The sequence below is a fragment of the Psammomys obesus genome, unplaced genomic scaffold (assembly GCF_907164565.1).
Source record: "Psammomys obesus unplaced genomic scaffold, mPsaObe1.curated_primary_1811, whole genome shotgun sequence".
NCBI lineage: Eukaryota > Metazoa > Chordata > Mammalia > Rodentia > Muridae > Psammomys > Psammomys obesus.
Window position 1 is genome coordinate 7,674,737 of NW_026586550.1, and position 24,447 is coordinate 7,699,183.

General features: G+C 44.7%; 1 protein-coding gene across 5 annotated transcripts in view; it reads left to right on the forward strand.

Annotated features, from left to right (window-relative positions):
- Creb3l2 (cAMP responsive element binding protein 3 like 2) overlaps window positions 1–22,750 on the forward strand; it is a 118,253-nt gene extending 95,503 nt beyond the window's left edge. For 4 of the 5 annotated variants that reach the window (XM_055602089.1, XM_055602085.1, XM_055602087.1 and 1 more), the window contains 4 exons: window positions 13,675–13,774; window positions 14,052–14,178; window positions 15,430–15,649; window positions 17,497–22,750. In XM_055602089.1, coding sequence (XP_055458064.1) covers window positions 13,675–13,774; window positions 14,052–14,178; window positions 15,430–15,649; window positions 17,497–17,572 — 523 coding nt within the window. In that variant the 3' untranslated portion in view covers window positions 17,573–22,750. Of the gene's footprint in view, window positions 1–13,674; window positions 13,775–14,051; window positions 14,179–15,429; window positions 15,691–17,496 lie in introns of all 5 variants that reach the window. The other variant, XM_055602086.1, reaches the window with a different exon arrangement.
- The last annotated feature ends 1,697 nt before the right edge of the window (window positions 22,751–24,447 follow it).

Genomic DNA, 24,447 nt, shown 5'->3' on the forward strand with positions numbered 1-24,447 from the left:
GGGGAAGGGTGATCATAACAAGGACTGTTAGAAAGAAGTTTAAAAGGAGTGGGCTGGGAGTGTGACTCAGTCGTCAGAAGTGTTTGCCTCACACGCACAAAACCCTAGGTTCAATGCACAGAACCACACAACACAGATTAAAACAAACAAACAAAAAACATGTTAAAAGGGGGCTTGGAGCAGAATAAAGTCCCTAAGTCAAATTCTCCTGAAAAATAGCACTCAGTTTCACAAGTGTACAAAGAATCACTGGGATTTAGTGTCTGTTAATTTTAGCAAGGATTGTCTTTATTAGTTTAAAGAGAGAGCCGTGTTTTTTGTAAGCTTGTTTGTTTGTTTGTTTAAATTAGTGGCTTACATTTCAGCCCCACTTTGAAAACTTATCTGTAGCTCTGAACTGATTAATTCTTGAGACATTTTCTGTGTCAGTTACTGTTTTGGGCACATTGTAGATAATAACTCACTCATTTTCATGGGAGGTTGTGGAGCGTATCCCTATCATATAGACAAGGTCTGGGTCTCAGAGAGGTTAGGGGATTTGCCCAGGATCACTCAGCAATGTAGTCCTGTGAATTACAATATAGAAGAGTCCTGTTGGGTTTAACCTTGGTTCTTATGCAAGGGGTCAGGATGGGGTGAGACACTTCACATTTGATTCAGGATGTGTGTTCATGGACACACACGATGCTCACTATGCTCTGAAAGTGTCACTTAGTAGTCAGAGAGTCCCGTCACTGTTATACGTCCAATAAATTAAGCAGAATCCTGTCACTGTTATACGTCCAATAAATTAAGCAGAGAAAATTTTATTGGAACCTAAGAAAATATAAATTAGTTGCTGTGGGTTCAGTGTTAATGCTTAATAACAAAATTTCATAGGCTAAGGGGTCTAGCTAAATCTCTTCACATGCTTTCAACAGTGACTTTGCATTTGAAATCTGTGTCCTGTATATATGTGGTTTGTTGTAGCATCAGGCTGAGCATTGAACTGCTGTCAGTGGGAAGCAGCTAGGTTCCCCCTTGGTAATCTAGAAAGGCCCTTACCTGACAGCTCTGTGCTCACACTGCAAGGCAGGATCATCCCAGTGACATCATCCTCCTGTGACATTCCGCCTGACCTGATGGACTGAACTGCCTCCCAGTGTAGGACTCTGGTTTTGCTGCTCATCTTTGCCCAGCCCCAGTCTTGTTCTGAGTCCCTGTCTCCAGCTGGCCACCTTCTCACCAGCAGAGGTGACTCCAGCCACTTCTTCAGCATTCTGTCTCCTGCCCTTCACTTGCTGCCATGGCCCTGAGCTGGGGAGGGGCAGAAAGAAACCCTTCAACATTACTCTGTCAGTCTGTGTCCTGTCTGTCCCAGCTCTGCTGTAAGGCCTCCTGTTGGCCACACGGGTGCAGCAAAGCCTCAGCAGGACTGTGCTGGGGCTAAGAAGGAGCCTGTTGAGGAGAAGGGCTCACAGAACACCTGGTCTGGGAAGAGGTCCCCTTGCCTCTCCACCTGGCTGCACTTTGCTTTGTTTGTTTCTTCCTTGATTATCATGAACATTTAAAATTTTGTCCCTGTTTCCACCCCCAAGTGCTAGGATTACAGGTGTTCATGCCCTTACCAGACTTGAACATTTTTAAAATTTTTGCTTGTTGGCTTAAATCAGGTAAACCCATAACCTGATTTCAAACACAGGTTGAAACTGGCCCAGGCATCCATCGCATGTCTTCTTATCTTTAACATGCGGATTCTCTTCCATGTCTGTTTGCCTACTACAGAGCCCAGCCAGTCATCTTATGGCTTCCACAAGCCTAGCATGCCTGCGGTGCTCTTTAGACAGTCCTGTGTTTACTGTGGAATGCTTTGCTTTCTTTTTGAGTTTTTGTATACATTCCTCCTAGGGTCCTCTCCTCCTCCTGGGGAGGCATGTAAACACTCATTATTTGGTTATCAGCAGTTTCTAATAATTACCTAGATAGATCAATACACACGGGGTTTAGAAACAGCCTTCTGGGCTCCAATCATTTATTAGCAGGGTATTTTTATTTAATAATGTTGTGAGGGATTCACGAATGTATTTGTATGTGACTGGGGAAGGAATGGAGGCCAGAAATTGGAATCTTTATATTTGTCCATTGATCTCCACATTGTGTTTTGAAACAGGGTCTCTTACCGATACTGAAACTTGACATTTCTGTAGACTGGTTTTCCAGAGAGCCTTCGGGATCTGCCTGTCTCCATTCCCCATCACTCTCCACCCTCAGTACTGGGGTAACTAGAGCACACTGTCACACACTGGCTTTTAAAGGAGTTCCAGTTATCTTCATGCTTACATAGAAAGCGCTTGGCCCGCTGGGTTAGAACCATATGGTGATGTATGTCTGCACTCCCACTGGAAACAGATGTGTCCCAGGGTTCACTGGCTACTCTGCCTAGCGTAATTGGTGAGTGTCAGGCCAATGACAGAGCTTGTCTCAAGAAACAAGGTGGGCATCTCCTGAGGATGGTACCTCTGGCACGCATACACACACACACACACACACACACACGTACATACCTTTTACCTCTCTACCTACACATACACCCACACTCATACACACAAACACAAACATATACACACAGTCAAGTTTAATACTTATACAGAATATATACTTAAACCTCAAAATTCTTTGATTTGGATTTATCACTACAGGGATAATTCTATCTGGGACAATTCATATGTCTGTGTTTGCATTCTTTTTTTTTTCACCTTTACCCACTCTGTGTTTGCATTTTTATTAAAATCTTTTCATTGAACAACATACACTTGACTCATTCTCCATAGATATGTTTCCATTGAATCTTCATCTGAAACTGTTTCATAACTCTACCTCAGGACATTGGTGTTTGACAGCGGCTGTCAGTGAATGTGGTCAGGATTATTGGCGCTGGCCAAAACAGAGAACGGGTTTTGCTTGTTTTGTTATATCTTTAACTTTATCTGGGTGTAACTGACAGATGAAGCCGAATGTTATTGATTGTCATCATTTACGATACGTGTGCACTGTGAAATTATTAACACAGTTGAGTAAATTACGTGGTTGCCTACATGCGGTTACTTCTCTTTTTCTCTCATGCAAGTGCTTCAGATCAAAATAAGAATTAACAGAAGTCTTACTGCCCTGTCAATAATTGTAGTGACCTGATGTACATCATCAGCTCATAGAACCTTTTCACCTCAAAGCCTTTAACGAACATCTCTCTCTCTCTCTGAGTTGGACTTTTTATAAGTCATTCTGTGTATAAGCAATGTCGCAGTATCTTCCTGTCTCCATCTAGGTTCTTTCACTTCTGCAACAGCAAACCCCTCTGGTTGACCCTAGTTTGCTTGACTACCAAGAGTCTCCATCGGGCCCCCTCCTGAGCCTCTGTGTGTTCATCATAGCCAGGACCCATATTTCATGTATTTTGGCTTAAGAGGCAAATACATAAAAGCGCTGTTCTTGCATGGTCTCTGGTGGGGCCTGCCTTCCTACCACTTCCATTCTGCCCTCCCTTTCCTGTTTTTCACAAGGGCCTTTCCTTTCTTGGAAGACCACAGTAACCAAAACGGCTATGGCGTAAACACTGATGACCCTGTGTCCCGGTGCCAGGTGGCAGGGGAGTCTTTTGGACCCCTCGTCCTGTCACATGGTGTTTGAACTGAGCACAGGTTTGGACTGAGTGAACACACAGCTGTGTTTGTGTAACTGTTGATGCTTCTCCATTGCTGTCCTTTGGAGGCAGCTGGACAGAAGCAGAAACAGATGACAAGTGTGGATGGGAACTCAGATTGCAGGCATGGGTGGGAGATGCAGGGTGCCATCATCTCACAGGACATAATGCGGTGAGTAAACATCTCCTATCTTAGGAGCAAGGTAAAGAGTTCCAATCTGAACTCTTTTAGCTATAGGATCCTAACATGTTATTGATTTCTAAAGAAAAGGACCCCTTTTTCTGAGCTCAGGGCACTGGATGGGGGCCAGCCAGCTGGGGGTGGGGTGGGGCTGTCTCTATTTCCTCTCTCTCCAGAGCTGACACATGGTATGAATGCACCTTCCTGACGCCTTTCCTAAGATGATCCACTAATTGCATGCCATCAAGGAAATGAAGATAGAAGTGAGATGGCGTCCTTGGGGACCCTTTCTCCTGAGCTCAGTCAGCAAGTGTGTTCGCACTTAGCAGTGGGTTGGGGCTGCAGGAGACGCCTCTGTGGCTCTGAGCTCATCACTGACCCTGCAGGAAGGCCCATCATTGCCTCACTCCTGAGACATCCTGTTCTTTCGCCCCGGGGCCACTTTGCCTAAGTGATACACGTATCCCACCCAGCCCATTACAGGAAGCTGTTCGAGGCTCAGTTTGTGCCCTTCATCACTTGCTTTGTTCGGCCTCTAAAAGGCTGTGGGCTGCAGTCTCTCTCCTCCTGCCTTGATTCTTTAGACTCTTAGGAATTTGGTCTTAAAATGCATCTTAGAGAACTTGTTTCCCTGCTAAGTCACCATAAGGTCCAGTGAGATTAAAGTTGTAAAACAGTTCCGAGTAGAAAAGGGACTGGAACCCAGCCTCTTGACTTTCACCCTGATGTCTGTCTGCGCCTCCCTCATGCTGTGCTGCCCTCTCCTCCACACAGCATGGAGCAACTTTACAGCTGCCAGGAGGGCCTCTGCTTTAGAGGGTCCTGCTTTTCTCTTCTCTGACCACACCTTCTCCATGGGATGCATCTCCTCAGAACTGGTACTCTGTGCTGGTACCCAGGATCTTAGAAGTTTCTGTCCGAGTGCTCTTAACCCATTTCCAGGGTCAGTGTGAACTTCTATCCCAAGTCTGTTCTCTGAAATGTAAACTTTGGAACCAGTGGACCCCTAAGGCCAATGGGGTACCAAAGATAATTTTTTGTGAAGGTTGTGTGTGTGGTTGGAGCTGAGGCAGAGGTAGGGGATAGGATGGGGGCAGGGGGTGAGGGGAGAGAGATTGAGGGTGCTTCTTCATAGTATCCAGCCTGAGATTTGATTTGAGCTTACTATAGAAGATCTGAGGATTTTGTTATTCCCAGCAAAGCAGGCAAGTGTGACCACTGACACATCTATATTAGTTCTCTTTGCTACCACATTCCAGAAAAGATCCAGGTGGGCATTGCTCTCCTACTGGCAAGGACAAAGAAGGCCATAGGCTTGGGGACTCCCTGCTTCTTTAGCAAGTTGTAAATAAGCCCACTTTCCTGCCCAGTGGTAGATATTACTTCACCCCTTTAGGTTGTCAACTTCATTAATCAGTCCTGAGAGCACACCCACATGAAAGGGCAGATGGGCATTTCACTCCTGGCATGCCCAGAGAACGGCACCTGCTCCCTTCTTGGCGTAGTTACTTTCCTTGGCGATGACAAAATATCTGACAAAAACATTTTGAGAAAGGAGGTTTTATTTTAGCTCATGGTCTGAGACAGTACAGTCTAACATGAAGAACAAGATGCGGTGGGAGGGTGGGGTGGGTGGCCACACCGTGCCTAGTGGCACTCTGCTGTCTTCTCATTCAGGCTTGGGCTGCAGCTCATGGGCTGGTAGTGCCCACGTTCAGGTGGATATCCTCACCTTGATCCTCTCTGGAAGGACTTCCCAGCATCCCTAGAGGTGTGTCTCCTAATCGATTTTAGTCAAGTTGACATTGAAGGTTGACTGTCATACTTCTGATGTCTCTTCAGGATACTGGAGAGTACTGTCCTGTTCCCCGCTGGGTACAGTCAGGGGTGGAAGGAAAAGGGAGTCAGGCTCAGGTTCAGGATGTTGGAGTGATGACATCTAGGAGTTCAAGAATTCAGAAGTCAAACATGGTATAGAGAAAACTGCAGCCATTAGTACTGCCTTATAGACAGCTAACCCAGCTTAGAGTGTGAGAAAAAGCCATGAGGCATATGGGATGCACAGGATGTTTGCTCAGGCCACAGGAGTTGGTGATAGGTATTTGATCAGCAGTGAGAATCACCCAGTTTCAATCTTTGACCTTTCCTTTTAGTGAGTCCCCTCTTAACTCTACTTTTCTTGGTCTTTAAACCCTGTGTAAGAATTCCTAACACAAGCAAGGCATGGTGGTATATGCCTTTAATCCTAGTACTTGGGAGACAGAGTCAGGTGGATCTCTGAGTTTGAGGTCAGGCTGATCTACACAGCAAGTTTCAGGACAGCCAGGGCTATACAGAGAAACCCTGGCTTGAAAAACAAAATAGAAAAAGAATTCCTATCACAGGTCTTTTCAGTTAAGTCTACTGGGCCTTGTCTGTGTCCTGGCTCTCCTGGGGTGTTGGCTGAGCCTACAAAGGTGAGTTAGTTTGCACTGTCTATGACATTCCTCCATACACACTAGCATGTCTCCTGGGTGTAAGCTCCTCTCATCTATTTTGGACCAGTTACCGGCTGAGCCTACCCTCTGGCATATACAGAGAAGCCACTGAAGACAGAGAAATTACTCAAGTAACATTTCTCTAGACTTTTATCTTGTTTTAATTCACTTCTCATTTCTCTAGTATCTACACCCTCTGTTGTATGCAGTATGCTTTCTTTCATATGAAAATATCTCAAACTTCAAAGAGGTGTTGAGAGCTCTACCATAGTGCTCCCAGAGAGATCAAACAGGCATTTTAGTGTACCTTAGTAGTGAGTTTAGAAACCTCACAGACCTGGTAAATATTTGAAAATTCTCTTTTGTGTGTTCCTAGGGCATTAAGTAATATAGTAATTCAGAAATGCTCTCTAGTACCTATAAAATAAATGTCCTATAATATAGAAATCCCTCAGAAATATGGCTGGAGAGATGACTCAGGAATTAAGAGCACTGGCTGCTCTTCCAGAGGACACAGGTTCGATTCCTAGCACCCACATGATGGGTCGCAACTGTCTGTAACTCTGGTTTCAGAGGAGCCAGTGTTCTTTTCTGGCTTCCGTAGGCACTGTATATATGTAATATACAGACATATATAGAGGCAAAAAAATATCCATACATATAAAATTAAAATAATTTTTAAAAAGATTTATTTACTATGTATACAGTGTTCTGCCTATAAGCCAGAAGAGGGCACCAGATCTCATTATAGATGGTTGTGAGCTGTCATGTGGTTGCTGGGAACTGAACTGAAGACCTTTGAAAGAGCAGCCAGTGCTCTTAACCTCTGAGCCATCCCTCCAGCCCTAAAGTAATTTATTTTAAAAGAATTCACGCAGAGAGAAAAAGGAGAAAATGTTAACCTTTACCATCGCTTACTCTCTTCTTAAGGCCAGAGCCCCACAAATGACTTTCAAAAAGCAAAAGAACATAAAGAAAGGGTATTACAGTCCAAGAGTATTAGGTGTAGTTGGCATCCTTTACTGTTTAAGATACTGAGCTAGTCCATGTTCCTTCTGAAGGACCTTGATGGAATTTCTAATTGTTGATATTGCATCCTGCCACCTTCATACCTGATAGGTAGGTGTTTTGGCCTTTGAACTTCTTCTCAGTGGCTCAGAACTTGCCACACACTAGCTCTGTATGACTGCACAGAGGTAGTGTGGGAAGGCTAACACATGGATGAATGTAGGTGGATTTTGCTTTAATGGGATATGGGTGCTTGTCTGAGACCCTGATTCATTGGGGGGGGGGGGAGAGTCTGTGTGTGTGAGTGTGTACTAGTTAAGTTACACTGAGATCTTTTCTTTGTAAAATCTCTTCATATTTTATATTATCTACAGCAGACATAATGCATAAGCATATATGGATAAATGTTATAGATAACTAATGTGAATATATTCTCTATTACTATTAGTCACTGTCAGGTATTCCCTGATACTGTATTTTCTGTTTGATTTCATTTCATTAAAATGGTAAAACAGTTACAACTCAACTGATCTCATGTCTTATTAAGAGTTTATGATTTAGCATCTGGAAAGCATCACTCTTGGTATTCATAAGGATGTTTAAAAAAAAAAGTTTTCATCATTTTCTGAAAGAGGCAGATTCACCCAGAGAGTAGCTTGCACATGTGTGTATATACAGACACACACACACATTCACGAGCCATTGAACTCAATTTCTAGTAAGGTATGCTATGGATTTAATGGGAGGTGTGTACACAGAGAGGGTATGGGGTGAATCTCTGACCCCGTAACTGGTGTCCATCAGTGTGTCCTTTTTTCTGTTATTTCTGACTCCAGTGGGGAATGAATTTCCTTTATATTCAAAGGCTTACTTACACTCGGTGTATATCCTTCTTACTTTCTGTTTTCCCTTTTCATTTTAGAAATAAAGGATATAGACGAAAACAAAATTCAGCCAAATATAAAGATAACATACCGGGCCATTGATGTATTTTCCAGTTCCTGTAAGAATGTGTCATGTAATCTTGGATGCTTTTGAATACTTCTCTCAGGTTTCTTTGATGGGCTGTGTGGGATACAGGGCTTTATTTGGGGCAAGGCTGTCACTTTCTTTGACTGTTCTTTTGCAAAGATATATATGAAGATAGCCAGTAAGTTTATTTTTACAATTTACAGTAGGACAAGAATCAACATTTTCAATTGAACTGGACACTCCAGTTTTACAAGTTATAAAAAATCTGTTGGCCCAGAAAAAAAAAAAAATGTATGTTAAGAGTGTTTTGTCCTCTAAATTAAGACCTTGATCCCAGAAGCCCAAGAATTCATTAAGTCGTAGTTGGCCTGGCTCGGTAATGATTTCAAACACAATAATAATGGAGGTGCGTGTGGAACTTTGGAGGCACAGCTGTGTGTCTTAGAGCTGTTTTCATAGCTATGGTTTTAAAATAATAGTTCAATTTCACCTGGTCCCTGCCTTTCTTACATCAGGTCCTTCAGGGTGCTTGACTGGCTTTGTCATCCAAGTTTTCAATGCTGCAGCTGGTGACAGCTGTCCTAGTAGCATCAAAGACTGTCCCACATCACCTCAGAATAATCCATCTTTCCTAGGCTTTCCTGAGGAAGAAGCTTGCTTCTTTTTCAGAGATGCATTTGTTTTAGCAAACCAGATTCCCCAGGCAGAGGCAGTCGTCTTCTCTGGTTCTGTTAGCTGCTGTGGCTAAGGAAACTCGCTTTGCTGAGCTGCTGAAGTGCACAACTTAAAGATCTTGATTAGAGGCACAGAGTTGTCATGGTGAGGTCTTGAAGAGCCAGTCTTCTCATCCTGCCATTTATGCGCGGCTGAGCATCACTAAGCACCCGTCTACTTGGCATCTGACAGGGTAACAGGTCTCATCTTTTCTCTTTATTTAAATAAATCCTGGGCTTAGCCTCGTGGCCCCCAAAGCCGTGCAGGCTCCTCTGAGCCCCTCTGGCTGTCACTCGCGTTATCTTTAACACACCTATAGATGTTCTGCAAGGGGTTATTTCCCTGCATTGGGTGTGAGTGGTTTAAAGTTAGCATAAACAATGGGCTCATTGTGGCACTGTGTATATATCTCACTGTACTTGCTTCTTATTTGCTCTCTTCAGCCACTATTCTCTGTTCACCTTCTGCTTTCCAGTCACCTGTATTCATTACCCATTCTCCCCTTTCATGGTCTTCTTTCTGCTTTCGTCATATGCATAATACACATACATGTACATAAGCATGCATATACACCACACACACATTTACATACATATACATGTGTACATGTGTACGTATATACATACACACATGTATATACACATAAACCTATGTACATATACAGATACAGATAAGACATACATATACAGATATACATATACATACACATGTACACATATAGACATACATATCCATGTGTGTATACACACTTACAGATATACACGCTTCCACACACATGTAACACGATGAATGCATACAGCAGACACATTTACATATACATACATATATATCCACATACACATGTGTATACACAGATACATACGTGTGCATATATATCCACACACATAGGTACACACATATACATAGAAATGTGCATATACACACAAGTACACAAAATACATACATAAATGTACATACATATTTACTCATATACATAAGTACACACATATATGCACAGGTACACACACACTATATATATATGTGTGTGTGTGTGTATATATATATATATATACATATATATATATATATATATATATATATATATATATATATACAAGTGTGTATCCCCACACATGTATTTTTGTCATTATTACTGAACGTTAGCTGGTACACGCCTCACTACTGGATTGCTTCCCATGTCCCTTTATTTTCACCTGGGTTTTGTGACAGCCAAACCTTCTGTGGTTATTTGTAGTAGTGACATTTTGTGTCTCATGGTACATAACAGTCCACGGGCTGTTGTCCATATCCCATTAATGTGACTGGGTGTTAAGAAATCTTTGACTGTGAATTTTATTAGGCTGCTGAGTAAGGGGCTGTGTTGTTCCTATAGAAGGTCTGCAAGCTGTGGAGGCCGGCGGTTTGACTTGACACCTTGGCCGGGCGCTCACTAGCTATGGTCCTCTGGGGCACCTACTCATTATTGCGTCACAGTCGGTTCCTAGAACTCACTCACTGTTTTTTGTAGGGTTGGAAGGACAGTTTTTGTAGGATTATGCATGAATCCCCCAGTCTTTGTTGGCCCAGAGGAACCTATGTGAATGCTTGAGGTGGATGAGTTATTCTGCTTTCCCTGTCGGGATGCTTCAGGATTGCTGACTGGCAGGGCCTTTGGAGTGCTGCTCATTCACACACATGAACAGTATCGTTTCATTCCACCTTCACTAACCCCAGCAGGAGAAGCAGCAGCAAACTGCACATCACCAATCTGTTGCACTCAGCCAGAATTCCAAACTAGAAGTATGTATTTGAAACTACATGTTTGTTCATCTTAAAGGGCTGGGTTATAAGCGGTTAGGAGCCAGGAGCATGAAATGCCCAGGTTTCCGTTCAGCCGACTCAGTGTGTGATCATCCTCGAGGCTGGATAAGCCGATGGATGCAAAGTGAAGGCTCGCCAGTGGTGAGCTCAGCCTTCACAGCTTCCTCCAGCCAGGCCTCAGTACCTCCCCCAAACCTTCGGCGTTTGGCACCTGTAACTGGGAGGTTTGGGAGGTGGTCTGACTTAGACCTGTGGCATTCATTCCACCAAAGGGCTTAGCTATATCTCCCTTGTTAGAGGGCCCTTTTTCTGGGAGAGGGGTGTGGGGGGGGAGTGGTTGGACCAGGGAGAATATTTGTCTTAGGTAAGGGGGACTAATCTCAGTATTCCCAACCAGAAATTGGAAGGGAGGAGTATTTCTGCTGTCCTGGGGAGTCTGTTTTCTCAGCATCTCACAAGAATGTAGAAGCTGGGCAGAGAGCAAGTGTGGAATATTTGATGGTAAACAGGCAAAAAAAAAGATAGCCATTACCTCCAAACACAGGAGGATTCTGGAGTAAAGTAGATGGCATTGGTGCAGCTTGGGATGGCTCTGTCTAGCTGAAGGCTGGGTGGTGAGAGGAAAACCACCCATGTGCAGAGCACAGCTGAGATTGTATCCTGGCACAAAGGTGCTCAAGGCAGAGTAGAGGTACCCAGTGCCAGCCAACACTGGAAGCAGTAAGGCCCCTGCTGGAGTTTAGTAGCCAAGCCCTTAGGATTGATGCCCTAGAAGATGTGATCCCATTCACGGATTTACTTGTATTTATGTTTCAGGACTTCAGGGAGAACCAAGCGAGGGACTGGGGGCTGGCATTATAGATGACATTCTATGCCACGCATGCTGTGGCTGGCAGAATCTCAAGCCACAGAATGAGTTCTACCCAGCCAGTGGCCAGGCATAAATCACTCGGCATTTGGTGCTGCGGTAGGGATTTTGCTGGTGGGTAGCGTTGAGGTGTTCTGAGGAAATTTTGGTAGGAGAGAGAATACATTCAATGACAGAAGCAAGGTACTGCAACACAGGAATTCTTGGTTTTGGAATTTTAAAGTAGAATTTAAAATAGACGTGCTATCAGTATTTCTCAGCCTTGAGCAACATAATGTGTGTTTTTAAAGCACAGCCTACTTTGATAAACACAGGTCATGTCTAATCACAGCTGGTCATGCTTTTATATAACCAAAATGAAAAGTATGATTAAGCAAATAGCCTTTCATGGTAAATATCTTGTTGCTGACTTGAGATTATTCTACAAGGCAGAAACATAGGGTAGATGGGACCACAGGGACATTTTTTTGAAATCAGAAAGCTTCTACCCTGTGTGCTGAGGGCTCTTCCAATTCTTCCATCCATCCCAACACCACTTAAGCTGCAGAGGGAAAACTGACCTTAAAGCCAGCCCGCACTTGATTTGCTTAAACTAAGAGAATGCTCTCTTTGATACTGGCTAGAGTAGAATTGCAAATCTTAGGAAAAACCTGTGTGTGATTTCAGCATTTGAAAGCCATTTAGGGGATTGGCTGTGATGGGAAGCAAGCCCTAAAGGAAATCCCAGAATTCTTCTGTGACTCTCAAACATTACATCATGGTGTGCATTTTTCTGAAAATCTTTGATACTTGAGAGACTGTATTTTCTCATAAAACATCTCCTTTTTTTTTTTTTTTTTTTTTTTTGTCACGAACACCTGGCCTTGAGCAGAGCAGATAAGGCTGAGGAGGGGTTGCAGTGCTTCATGCTGACCACGCTGAATTCCGGGGAGACACTAATCCAGGAGGCTGTGCTGCCAAGATCTCTGCGTGTCTTGCCATTCTCGGTTTAGGATTTGCAGAGACATTCACAGACCACATCTTGATATTTCACAGAGCATGTACTGCTGTACTCATCTCTGAACTTTCACAGTTGTCCTGGGGAATAACACCCACACTGCCACCTTTCTCTCCCTCTCTCCTCCTTCTCCCTACTTCCTATGCAGAGTGCTGTGTGTATACTTGTTACTGAGGCACTGGCCATTTCCAGTCATCACCACCACCTCTGGCCACTCCTTCAATTGTTCTCTGCTGGTCTTTGTTTTTCCCGTTCTCCTGTTCAGTTTTTATAGATCAGTGTTTCTCATCTCTTGGTGAAATGAGCCTCCTGGTAATTACCACTGCCCTGGTCTGTTCAGACTACTGTAAAACAGTACACAATAGAGTGTCTTAGAAACAACAGAAATTTATTTCTTACTGTTCTGGGGGCTGAGGCAGCCAAGATCAAGGTGCTGGCAGATTTGGTGTCTGGTAAGGGCTGCCTTTTGGTGCATAAGAAGAAGGTAGCTCCTAGCTGTGTTCTGGAGTAATAGAAGTGAAGAACTCTACTTTCAGCCCCTTATAAGGGCACCAAGCTTGCTATTAAAGCTCCGCTCTCAAGGCCTGCTTGCCACCCCTTCCCCCAACCCCTGTCTATTACCCATCATGTTGCAGGTTCAGTTTGAACAGATGAACTTGGAGAGAGGTGACACAGAGACTTTGGTAATGATCCAATCAGAGTGTCACCCCTGTTAGGGGTTATTTGGGGGCTCCTCTCTTGCCCAGAACAGTGAAAGAACAGGATAGGCTGTTAAGACTGAGTCTGAAGCTCCAGAGGGTTCTGCAGTGATGCTGCCAGCAGGTGTGGTCCTCAGGCAGTGTCTTTCCCCTAAGGAAACAGCACCTCAGGACCCTACTCAGTCGCAGGCGTGAAGCCGCCATTACTTCTATAGGAGAGTCGTTCAAAGTATCTGCATCTCATGTGCCCCTTTCTGGCTTTCATTTGTCACCTTGGCAGAACTCTCCTTCAGCAGCTTCAGAAGCTTCAGACTTTGGTGATGGGGAAGGTCTCTCGAACCTGCAAGCTAGCTGGCACACAGACTGGCACCTGCCTCATGGTGAGTTTCCCAAAGGGGACTCCCTCAGGCCAACCCCTTATTTCCGGATTCCACTACCTTGAACACGCCTAGAATGAAGGAAGCTGGAGAGACTGTGTGTCCCATTCCAATGACATGCAGGGCTTCCCCTCTGCATGTCATTGCAAGGGCATGCCTGAAGGTCTGACCTGTTCCCTGGCAGAAGCATGTTCTTTCTTCTCCCAGGCAGCTTGTCACTGCAGGTCTGCTCTCTGCTGCCGGGGCTCCATAGCTCCCCATGTCCTCCTCTTACCTCCAGGTCGTTGTGCTGTGCTTTGCCGTTGCATTTGGCAGCTTTTTTCAAGGCTATGGGCCTTATCCTTCTGCCACCAAGATGGCTCTGCCCAGCCAGCATCGCCTGTCAGAGCCGTACACAGCCTCTGTGGGTAAGTCATCCTCTTGGTTTGTTTGCCTGCAATTGGCTTTTCCAGCTCTCTTCAACGACTCTCATCTGAAGGCCCGATGTGTAGAAGTGGAGCATCTTGGTTTGCAGGTGGGGTTGTTCTGGGGGTGGCCGCTGGACCTCCTGTGCAGCACCAGAAATGCTCAAGAATGCCACAGAGTCGTTAGCAGTACTGCTCCAGACTTGCTCTCTGATAAGCTCTGACACCTCTTTTTGGGTTATGATATGGGGGTGGGGTGGCGTGATGTGGATCTTGGAAGACCAGAGAGTAAGAAGGGCATGTAGCTTTCTGTGACACCTCGTGATCTCTCTTGAGTGGAATTATATGCTATTGCAGTAAGAGTTTGCGGCAAAGTTAGAGAATTTGTCTCTCTTATGCCCGAGACTTAAAGAATTCAGATGCTCTCATGTTCACATAGGTAGCATATTCTATTCTCCTTGATCGGTGATGTCCTTTGAGTATTTAGAAAATAGAGGTTGACAAGGAAGGAATATACACAGAGCGGCACAGCTATGCTAGTAACAACACACACAGAGTCGTAAAGCGCTGAATTTGAGACAGAGGCAGTTCTGCCATTCTCAAAATGTCTATGCATTTCAGTAGTTAGGTATATCTAGACCAGATACATAACATGGCATTCCATTCAGATAATTTCAGTGGCTTGTTGGGGAGTTTCTTTCCCTAGGGACATGGCTTCAAACTTTGGAAGTTAAGGAGAGCACAGTTTCTGCGTTCAGGAAAATGGTTACAGGACCATCTATGTGACTGTCCCATAGTGCAATAGAGGCTGTCTGCCTTTGGCTTGCTGGGGTGGCCCTGTGCTGTCTCTGAAGACTCTGAAGGCCTGCTTTCTGGAGATGCCTCCTCACTTGGCTGGGTTTTAACAACTCCAAGTGTTTGACCCCCATTTTCCTTGAATTGTTTTTCAAGGTAGTTTTGAGACAGTTATGGGTAGGGATGAGAGAAGTTTCACTTAAAGGCAGTGAGGGTGGAAGTTGGCTTTGTGCTTATTTGCTTTTATGTTTCTCCAGCCTGTATAATTGGTATAATTTTTGATGCATAAACTCTGAAACCTGAAGCTGTTATAGAAAGCCAGACCCAGCTGGCACTCCATCCCAGGAGATGAGAGCGTGTTGATTTGTCATCTGCCACTGGCCTTGGGTGTTTGGAGTAAAGGGAATGTGTGGGCCTTGTGGTGTTTTGCTAATATCTGTTGCTTTTTTGTTTCTTCAGTGAGATCCAGAAACCTGCTAATCTATGAGGAACACTCTCCCCTGGAGGAGTCGTCCAGCCCGGCCTCAGCTGGGGAGCTTGGGGGCTGGGACAGAGGCTCCTCTCTGCTCAGGGCCTCCTCAGGCCTTGAGGCTCTGCCAGAGGTGGATCTTCCCCATTTCATTCTCTCCAATGAGACAAGCCTGGAGAAGTCTGTGCTGTTGGAGCTGCAGCAGCACCTGTGAGTCCTGTGGGCACAGACCCAGTGGCTGACAGCGGAGTGTGAGTGAGCGCTGGCAGGAGGGCACACACTCTGGACCTGTTTTAAGCACTGGGAAGAGTCTGCTGATGGCCGTTAGCAGGGAAAAGGCCTAGGTTGGACTAATCTAGCATTTACATCATCAGTGCAGAGCTGGCAGCAATGGCCCCAAAGAGCAGGAGGGGATGTGGGTCCCGTCAGTCATTTTCCACCACAGCTACAGAGTGGCCGTATGTGGTAGCACATGCCTTTAATCCTAGCACTTAGGAAGAGGAGGCAGGACAATCAGTAATTCGAGGCCAGCCTCAGCTTCATAATGAGTCCGCGGTAAGTTAGCCTGGGCTACGTGAGCTCCTGTCTCCAAAAGGCACCTGGTGACATCAGAGAGCTCGTTCTGCAAATATACCTTCAGTCCAATTCTATAGTTTCCTTCTAACTAGAGAGTAAACGAATATTATGCTGGGTATGAATACAATTAATGATTTATATGTCAGTGCACAGGGTCCAGCTGTAACTGCAGGTGAAATGCCCTTGTGAAATGCTTGGGATCAGAAGGTGTTTGGAATAGTTTCCAGGTGTTGAAATATTTGCATATACATAATGAGGTTTCCTGGGCACGAGACCCAAGTCTAAACATGTACTTTATTTCTTAGAAATAAATAAGAAAGTTTTAGTTCTTAGAGCAGCTCAGAGTTTAAGCCTGGGGACTAGGGACGCCCAGCGTGTATACATTCATACATTTATACTGGTGAAACACTGTGCATCTTTTCCACATTGAAAATCATCCATATTTGGTCCTGGTTCTGCACACATTGTTTCTTTCAGATAGCTGGGGGGTGGGGAGTAGGAATTTTTCTGAAAACATAATGGCTGGTGTGATCGCAAGGTACTGTTGTTAAAGGGGACTCTGGAAGGGGCCGCTGATCAGCATAGGAAACACATGTACACACCTCTGGGTGATGTGTGGTGAGCCTGGGGAATTAGCTAATCTATGCTCCTCGGTGGCCCAGAAATGAGGTTGCTCCGGGATTGGCAGTAAAGATTTCATTTCGATTCTCTCCTAACTCTGTGCAGCAGAGTCCATAATGGCGCGCACTTTTGTATGTATACATGACATGTCCTTATTTAACGCTAGTACTGACCGTGCCCCATCGGTGTACTATAACAAACCTGGTCAGTACCCCAAGACAAACAGCCTTAATTTGATTCCCATTATGGAAAGAACCTGGAGCCAGGGCTGAAAGCCCTGATAAGCTGAGCTGCTAGCTGACGGGGCTCACAGCCCAGCCTGCTCTCCTCGTTCAGTGAACGGAAGCCCCTCTCTGATCCCTCTGGTTACTGCAACATCTCCTAAACAATAAAGCCTCCATGACTCCTGTCATAATGCTGGGAGACTTAATGAGCTGATTCACAATTGAGCATGTATTTATTTTATAGTCTATATCTCATGTTATTTTAAGTTGATCCATTAAAAAAAAATCCGTGTCTAGATTCTTAATCCTAGAGAAGATACCAGCCTTAGCCTTCTACTTTCTCCTTCCCATAACTTAGAGCACTGAGACCGTTAAATAAACATGTAACCGCCCCTGGAAGCCATTTAAAATAAATCAGCATCAAACTACCATGGGTCTCCTCTGGGCCCAGATGAAGCTGGGAATATGGATGGAGGTGCACAGGTGACTAGTGAGAGAGCCAGGGAGCAAAGACTTGGAGCTTAAAACACTGCCAGGGTAAGCCCACAAGGCTGCAACTGAATCACAATATGGAGTCTGAGAATTTTAGCAAAAGCTGGTGGCTAATACTTTTTTCTCTGTTTGATGCCTTCACAGGGTCGGCAGCAAACTTGAAGGGAATGAAACGCTCAAAGTTGTGGAACTGGAGAGGAGAGTGAATGCCACCTTCTAAGGAGCCATTTCCACCCTCCTCTTCTCCTTACATCATCTTTGCATCCCCAGACTGCCTTGCTCATAAGTTTCTCCTTCACCGCTGGATCTTGAGGATGTGGACTAGTGTTATTATGGCTTAATGGGAGGCCAGCCTGGGGGTTTCTGCTTGTATGTCCCCGAGGCTCTATGCAAAAGGGAGCTGGTGCCTCTCCATCCCTTTCTCTTACTGCCAGAGGAAATTATTTTAGGGGTGTGGTAGGGGTGGGATGAGCAGGCTTGTTTCCACCAATAGTGCTATGATACTGCCTGGTTCTTCCCAGTGAGGTGTAACCCCTCTGAAGAAGACATGACTTGTGTTCAGTTGACACCGCAGACTTTAGCCACAGATATGCCACAAACATGTCGGGAGTGGCAAAGCACTGACTCCTGCCCTCTCTTGCTCACAAGGACTCCAGCATGACCCTGCCTGTGCTGAGAGTACCAGAGCATCATTCCAGTCTCCTCTCTCCGTTCTGCACCCCAGAGTCCTTATGGGATGCCCTCACAGGCAGATGGGACTCTCACCATATTTTCAGGCCGCAAGTGCAATTTCTGAAGGCATCAGGCTCTTCTCCTCCAGGCCATCTTTCTCCTTGTGTTGCTTGTAGGATACATCCCTGCCCCTATACACACACACACACACACACACACACACACACACACACAAATACACAAATACACACAGCCTGCATCCCCATGGGACAGTAGCTCTGTCTGTCTGGCCTCCCCTCCCCATTTGTAAATAGTATTTATTAGCTTGCTGCAGCTCCCAGCTGACCATAGTAAAAAGATTCCATGACCCCTTCTGACAAGCAAAGTCTTCTGTTGGCCTTTGGAACAGGAGAGTCCCCAGGATCTGGGACTCCTAGTCTTTCTAGTTGATGCCTTGTTTTCTCCTTTTCTTTTCTTTTTAAAATTGGAGATCTATAAAATAATTGCTGTCGGGAAATCCCCTTAAGCATGTGTCCCCTGTTGGATGAATACATGGGGAATGATGGAACACTGTCGTCTTGGTCAGGCTCCAGGCTCTATGGCCACTTGCTTTCTGCATTCCTGTGACAGAGATGGGAAACCTTGACCCTGACAGTAGGCATTGCTGACAACCTTGCTAGCTTGTCCTGCATACCTGACTGCCCTCCTCCCTTACCTCCCTCCTTCCCTTCTGCCCTCTCTCTACCTACCTTAACTAAGGGGGCTGGAGTTGGTGACATTTGTGCATCCACAGTCGTACCTTTCGCAGTCAGTTTTGGCTACTTTGCAGCTCACCCAAAGAGACACAACTAACCCCCAAACTCCTTTTATTTTTTTTATGATTAAAAAGTAAAATTTGTAGTTAAAAAATCCTTTCCTCTTTCATACAAATAAGAAATGGAAATTATGCTTTTATTGTATAAGATAGAAGCCTCTTTTAAGTGTTCCCTCACCCCCCTAGCTTGTAAAACATTTTAGGTAAGAAATGTGCTTACACTTTGTATTTTATTTTTAGCAGCAGCTGAAGGGCCTTTAGTTTTTTGGCTTCTCACTCTCTCTCATTTTCTCTTTATCATCACCATCTTTGTGATCATTAGAGCCTGTATAAAAGAGGCTATGGCCATACTGGCCTTTACATTCTGTGCTATATGTAGGTAGGTCTTCATGTCATTAACGTTTGCTGTTTGGGCCCATGAGCAGCTCCCTACTTGGTTTGCTCAGACCATCATAGGGAATGACCAAGCTCAAGACCACCCTACTGCCTACAGGGCTGATACTGTCCCCTACAGGCAAGGCTCGGGTACCTGGGCTGTACAGAGAGGCTGGCTAGTGACAGCCTCCTTTCTTTTGGTCTTCTCTCTTCCCTTATTCTTTCTGGGCCTGGCCCATCCCTTTTTTTTTTTAATGCCATATGTTTATGCATAATAAACATTTAAAAACTGATGCCTGTGGGAGCCTAGGAAGGGAAAAAAACTAGGATGAAATAGTGTTTGTGTGATGAAAAAGAAAAACTTTGCACTGAAGAGCAGAAGTGGGGTTTTAGGCTGATGTGTCCATTTGGTGAACTGAACCTTGGTTTTTTGATGTGCCTGGAGAGCTGGGGTGGAGGCCCCATTTATGGATGAGGAGGGAGAAGGAACTGTCTAGTCATGTCCTTAGTTCTCTGAGGACCTTATTTTCTTTTCTCCCTACTCTTTTGGATGTCATTGTCTCCAGACAGCAGGGCCCTTTGTCTCTGGGAAATTGGCCTTCCAGAATAGAATCTGTAACGAGAGACGTGGGACATTAGCCAGAGAACTCAAACAGCCCTTTAAAGGAGCTCTGTGCAGCCAACACTGCCACTCTATGAGAAAAACCTCTGCCCTCTGCTCCTGGCTCAGGGAGTGAAGGGGATTAAGCAGTGATCTTTCTGGGATGCTCAGTGGACCCAGCAGAGTTGGATGAGACAGGATAGGTTACAAGTAATTAATGGTTGTGCACACACTTTCTGTTCAAGGTTTAGGGCTAGAATATCAGTTTTTCTCACCAACTGAGCTGTCCTGCAGACCAGTCAATAACTTACGGTTGCCCCTGAAGGTTTTAAATAGTGGCAGACCTTAGCACCTTGAACTGAAATTGTGAAAATGCCCAGCTGTTAGAGAAGCTTGCTATGTTTCTCTGCCTTATAGACAGGTGCCCCTTCACTTTAAAATTACTTTAGAGATGGAGGTATCTTGCAAGGATTTAGAGAACAAGTCCCTTTGTCCCTAGATGAGACCCAGTTGCCCCCTCCTCCTGGATCTTTTCACAGCTCCCAACTTCACACTGGGAAGTAGATGCTGTAAATGAGAAGAATCAGCAGCAGCATGGAGGAAGAGGCTTTGAAGTGTCAGGACTCTTGTGGAGTGTAGCTCGTACAAAGAGAGTGCTCTATAAAAATCTGACAGCTGAGCTCAGTTGCTCCTTCCTGGCAGAGGTGGGGGTGGAATCTAACATCAGTGCAGACAAAATTAGATAACCATTCAGTTCATAGGAATGATTTTGTGGATTAGTAAAACAGCTTTGGGGGCCACATTATTTACAGACTATACATACTAGGTCAATAGATGCTCCCTTTTAATCATCAATTCCACTTGGATGCCCCACAGTGCCTATGAATATTTTTTCTATATACAGCATGGATATTGAACTACTTCTGTGTCCATCATTTCACCACAGGTGTTTTGTTAAAATTCTTCCCACGCTTTATGTCCCCTTTATCCCATCTTTTTTCTCAGACCCAGAAAAAAGCAGCAAAACAGAATTTGAAGTATCCCTGAGCCAGCTTCTGTGGATATACTTGCCTTGTTAGGTATATATGTGAACCCCATGGAGAAATGGAGACATCTTGTCCCTACTTGAGGAGTGGACATCTGCCTGATCCTTGCCAACATGGAGGCATGGAAATGGGAGAAAAGGTGTTTAGTTGCTAATTTGCTCCTGCTGAGCCAAGTGTTTGAGAAACCTGGATGAGCACTTGGCACTCCTCTTGCAGCAGGACCTGTGGAGCCATGAACAGTAGGGTCTTAGTGAGAACCACTTTATTACAACACTTGTAACAGAAGCAGTTAGCAGAAGGGTGATCTGGTAAGTTCTGCTCCCACCACCCAGAGGCAGTTACAGGAGAGAGTGGGGAAAGCAGTAAGGTGGGGGCTGGAAGGAACCAACATGGACGGATTCTAGCTCATCCATTCATTCACTCCCTGGACTTTGCAGTTTTACTAAGGAAAAACAGGTTTCCTGAGACATGTTGGGAATGTTGGAAAATAAGAGGGACTTGGAAAACCAGTTTGCCAGTCACCATTCAGAAGACCCAAGTACTAATGCACTCTCTTTCTCTCCTTTCTCCTCCCTCCCTCTTTCTCCCTTCCTTTCTCCTCCTACACACACACACACACACACACACACACACACACACATACACATTCCTCTTCTAGGTACTCATGCCTCCAGTGTGCCTTATATCTGAACCCAGGATGGCAGGAATTTCCTGTCCCTGAAAGGTGTCATGTATTACTATATAGCATTAGATTGAAGTTGTGGGTGGGTGCTTTGTCCATAGACTCAGAGATGGTTCCTTAAAAGTGAACCAGTGTTAAATTTGCCCAACAGAGGAAAAGAAATGGGGTTATATCCATTAGGAAAATACCATTTTGTAAATAGAGGTGCAATCACATAAAACAATGTGGCCAGCCAGGATTAAAGGTATTCTAAATCCTCACCACAGAGCATTTTCTGGATGCAAAGGCACTAGCCCATTTGAAAATTAATACTCTGTGCCTCTGGGCCAATAGGTCAGCACAATGCACTAGGGAGAAAAACATTAACTGTTTGTGGCAGCATAAAATTCAGGACTGCCTTTGTCTCGGTTTCTAGAAGGAAGGTCGTATTTCCTGATTATTTTTCTAAGATGTTGAGTATTGTGCTAGGTTAGCGTTGAGCCTTTGAACTTGACTGAAGTGGAAAGCAAGGGTGGCTCATTGCCATAAGAAGTAAATGCTGGGTGGGGGGGCAATATGGTAGTGTCTGGAGTTGGTTCTGAAGACACACAGATGATCTTTGGCTCTCTGGGCAGAATCAGCTCTATCCACTGCAGCGGCCCCACTGTACAGTGCTCAGCTCTCTGAAATGCCCTCTGCATGCCTGTCTGGTGCCCTTCTTATCCTAGCTCCTGAGGCTTCTGGGTGCATCTGGGTGAAGGGAATCCAGATTCGGGCTCCATTTCTCTGCTGTCTTTTGCTCAACAGCAGGATGGGAATGGTACTTTTGTACACGCATGACCCGCACAGCTTAGGGACTCTACCTTTCAGATGAAACATATTAGGAGTCTATAGGAAGCACCAGCACTCAGGCACACTGTGGGTGGCTGACCCTCCCTAGCAGTGGAGAGCAGAGCCCAGAGGCTGATGCAGGCATCAATGAGCTTTCCTTGCCTAGACTGGCAACTGACTTTTGCTCTCTTTGGAAAGACTCTAGATAAATCAGCGTTGTTTAAATCCAGCTGACCTGTTGCACTGTTTTATGGCTTATCCTTCATCTTAGCTAATTAAATACCAAAAAATAAAAGAAAGTAAGCTTTGTAGTATACTTGTACTTAGTTTGAAAAAAATTGAAATTGTAATGCATTTGTATTTCCATTTCTTGCAAATAAATATTTTTCTTAGTCAAATGTTGCCCGGTCTTTATATCCTGGTAACCTGGTTTCAAAGGCATTTTCTTGTGTGTGTGTGTGTGTGTGTGTGTGCGTGCGTGTGTGCATAGCCACTTTTTCCGGATTACCCAGCCAAACTGCAAAAGTAGGCTCAGGCCAATGATTTTTACATTTTGTGATGCTAAATCTGAGTCTCTACTGGAGGAATATTGAAAAATGTAATTGTTTTTTCAGGCAGTGGCAGAGAATCATTTTTCTCCTGGGGTTCATGCAGTCTGGCTGCTATGTTCGTTGTCTCCTACAGCTATTCTCTAACTACATTCCCAGAATCTATGGGTTTGATTTTGCTTTTCCCCAGTCTGGAGGTTTGAGACTGATGCTTTGGATTTGAGCCAAAAAGGAATGGGCCCTGCTCATAGGAGCAGTTGCGGAGGAGGCCTCACAGGCTTGTGTTCCAGAAATGCTGATGAAATGGCTGTCAAAGGTCAGTGCACTCAGGCAGAAAGAGCTTCATTGCCTTGTGCTCTCTAGAGCCGATCATTTTTCTCCACTCAGGGAGAGCACAGGCTTCGCTGCATCTCAGGGGTGCCCCACAAAAACAGTTGAAGGAAGGAAAGGTTCATTTTAGCTCCCAGTTTGAGGCCCACATGGTGGGGAAGTCACAAGGCAAGGCAGCTGGTCACATTGCATCTGACCTCACTGTCGGGTCGCAGTGAGGGATGGATGCTGGTATCTACCCCAGATTTTTGGTATTTATTCGTCCCAGGAAGGACTCCACGCACATGAAACTATGCTGCTTACATTTAAGACTGGTCTTCCCTATTCCATTAAACCTTTTTTGAAAACACCCACAGACACACCTAGATGTGTTTCCAAGGAGATTCTTAATACCCCCCCCCCATGACTGACAATGAAAGTTGATTACCACAGACTCTAAAGCCATGGACTATGCTTACTTGGAGAAAAAAGTAAGTTTGTGTCTTAGCATCATGTCTAACCCTACTTCTGGCTTGGATGTGCAATAATCTCCCTTATCCCTTCCCTCTGAGTAACTGGACCTCCTGTTCCCACAGAGGTCTTTCCCTCACACTCACCTGCTACCATTACCTGCTTCCTGCTCCACATGCCATTCTGCTGCATTGACAACATATGAGACAGGTCCTCTTCCTCTTCCTCTTCTTCTCTATTCTGTTTTCTTGCTTTTTTTTTTTAGACAATAGAAAATGTTTTAATATGGACCAAGAATCATTCTTAAAAATAAAAATCCCCATATTAACTCACTCACACAAAACCCCCACACAACTAGATTATCACAGCCACTCAAACACTTGCCCAGTCCCGCACTCTACATGCATCTCAATGAAACCACACAGGTTAAATTCTGAAGCTTCTATTACACGTACACTGACTCAATTATTTTTATACACTTACCTTCCACACAAAACAGAAACAGCCATGACAGAGTTGAAACTGGAAAAACAATTATCTTTATATCCTCTTAGGATTCATGAATCCTTTTGCCTGTATGGCATCCTTTCTTATCATCTATTATTATCCTTTCTTGCCAAAGAGATATTGGCACATTCATGTTTACCTTCCACTATATTTACTACAGCAAGAAGTGCCACCAACCCAGATGTCTTATCTATAGATGAATGAACAGTGAAAATCTATCTATCTATCTATCTATCTATCTATCTATCTATCTATCTATC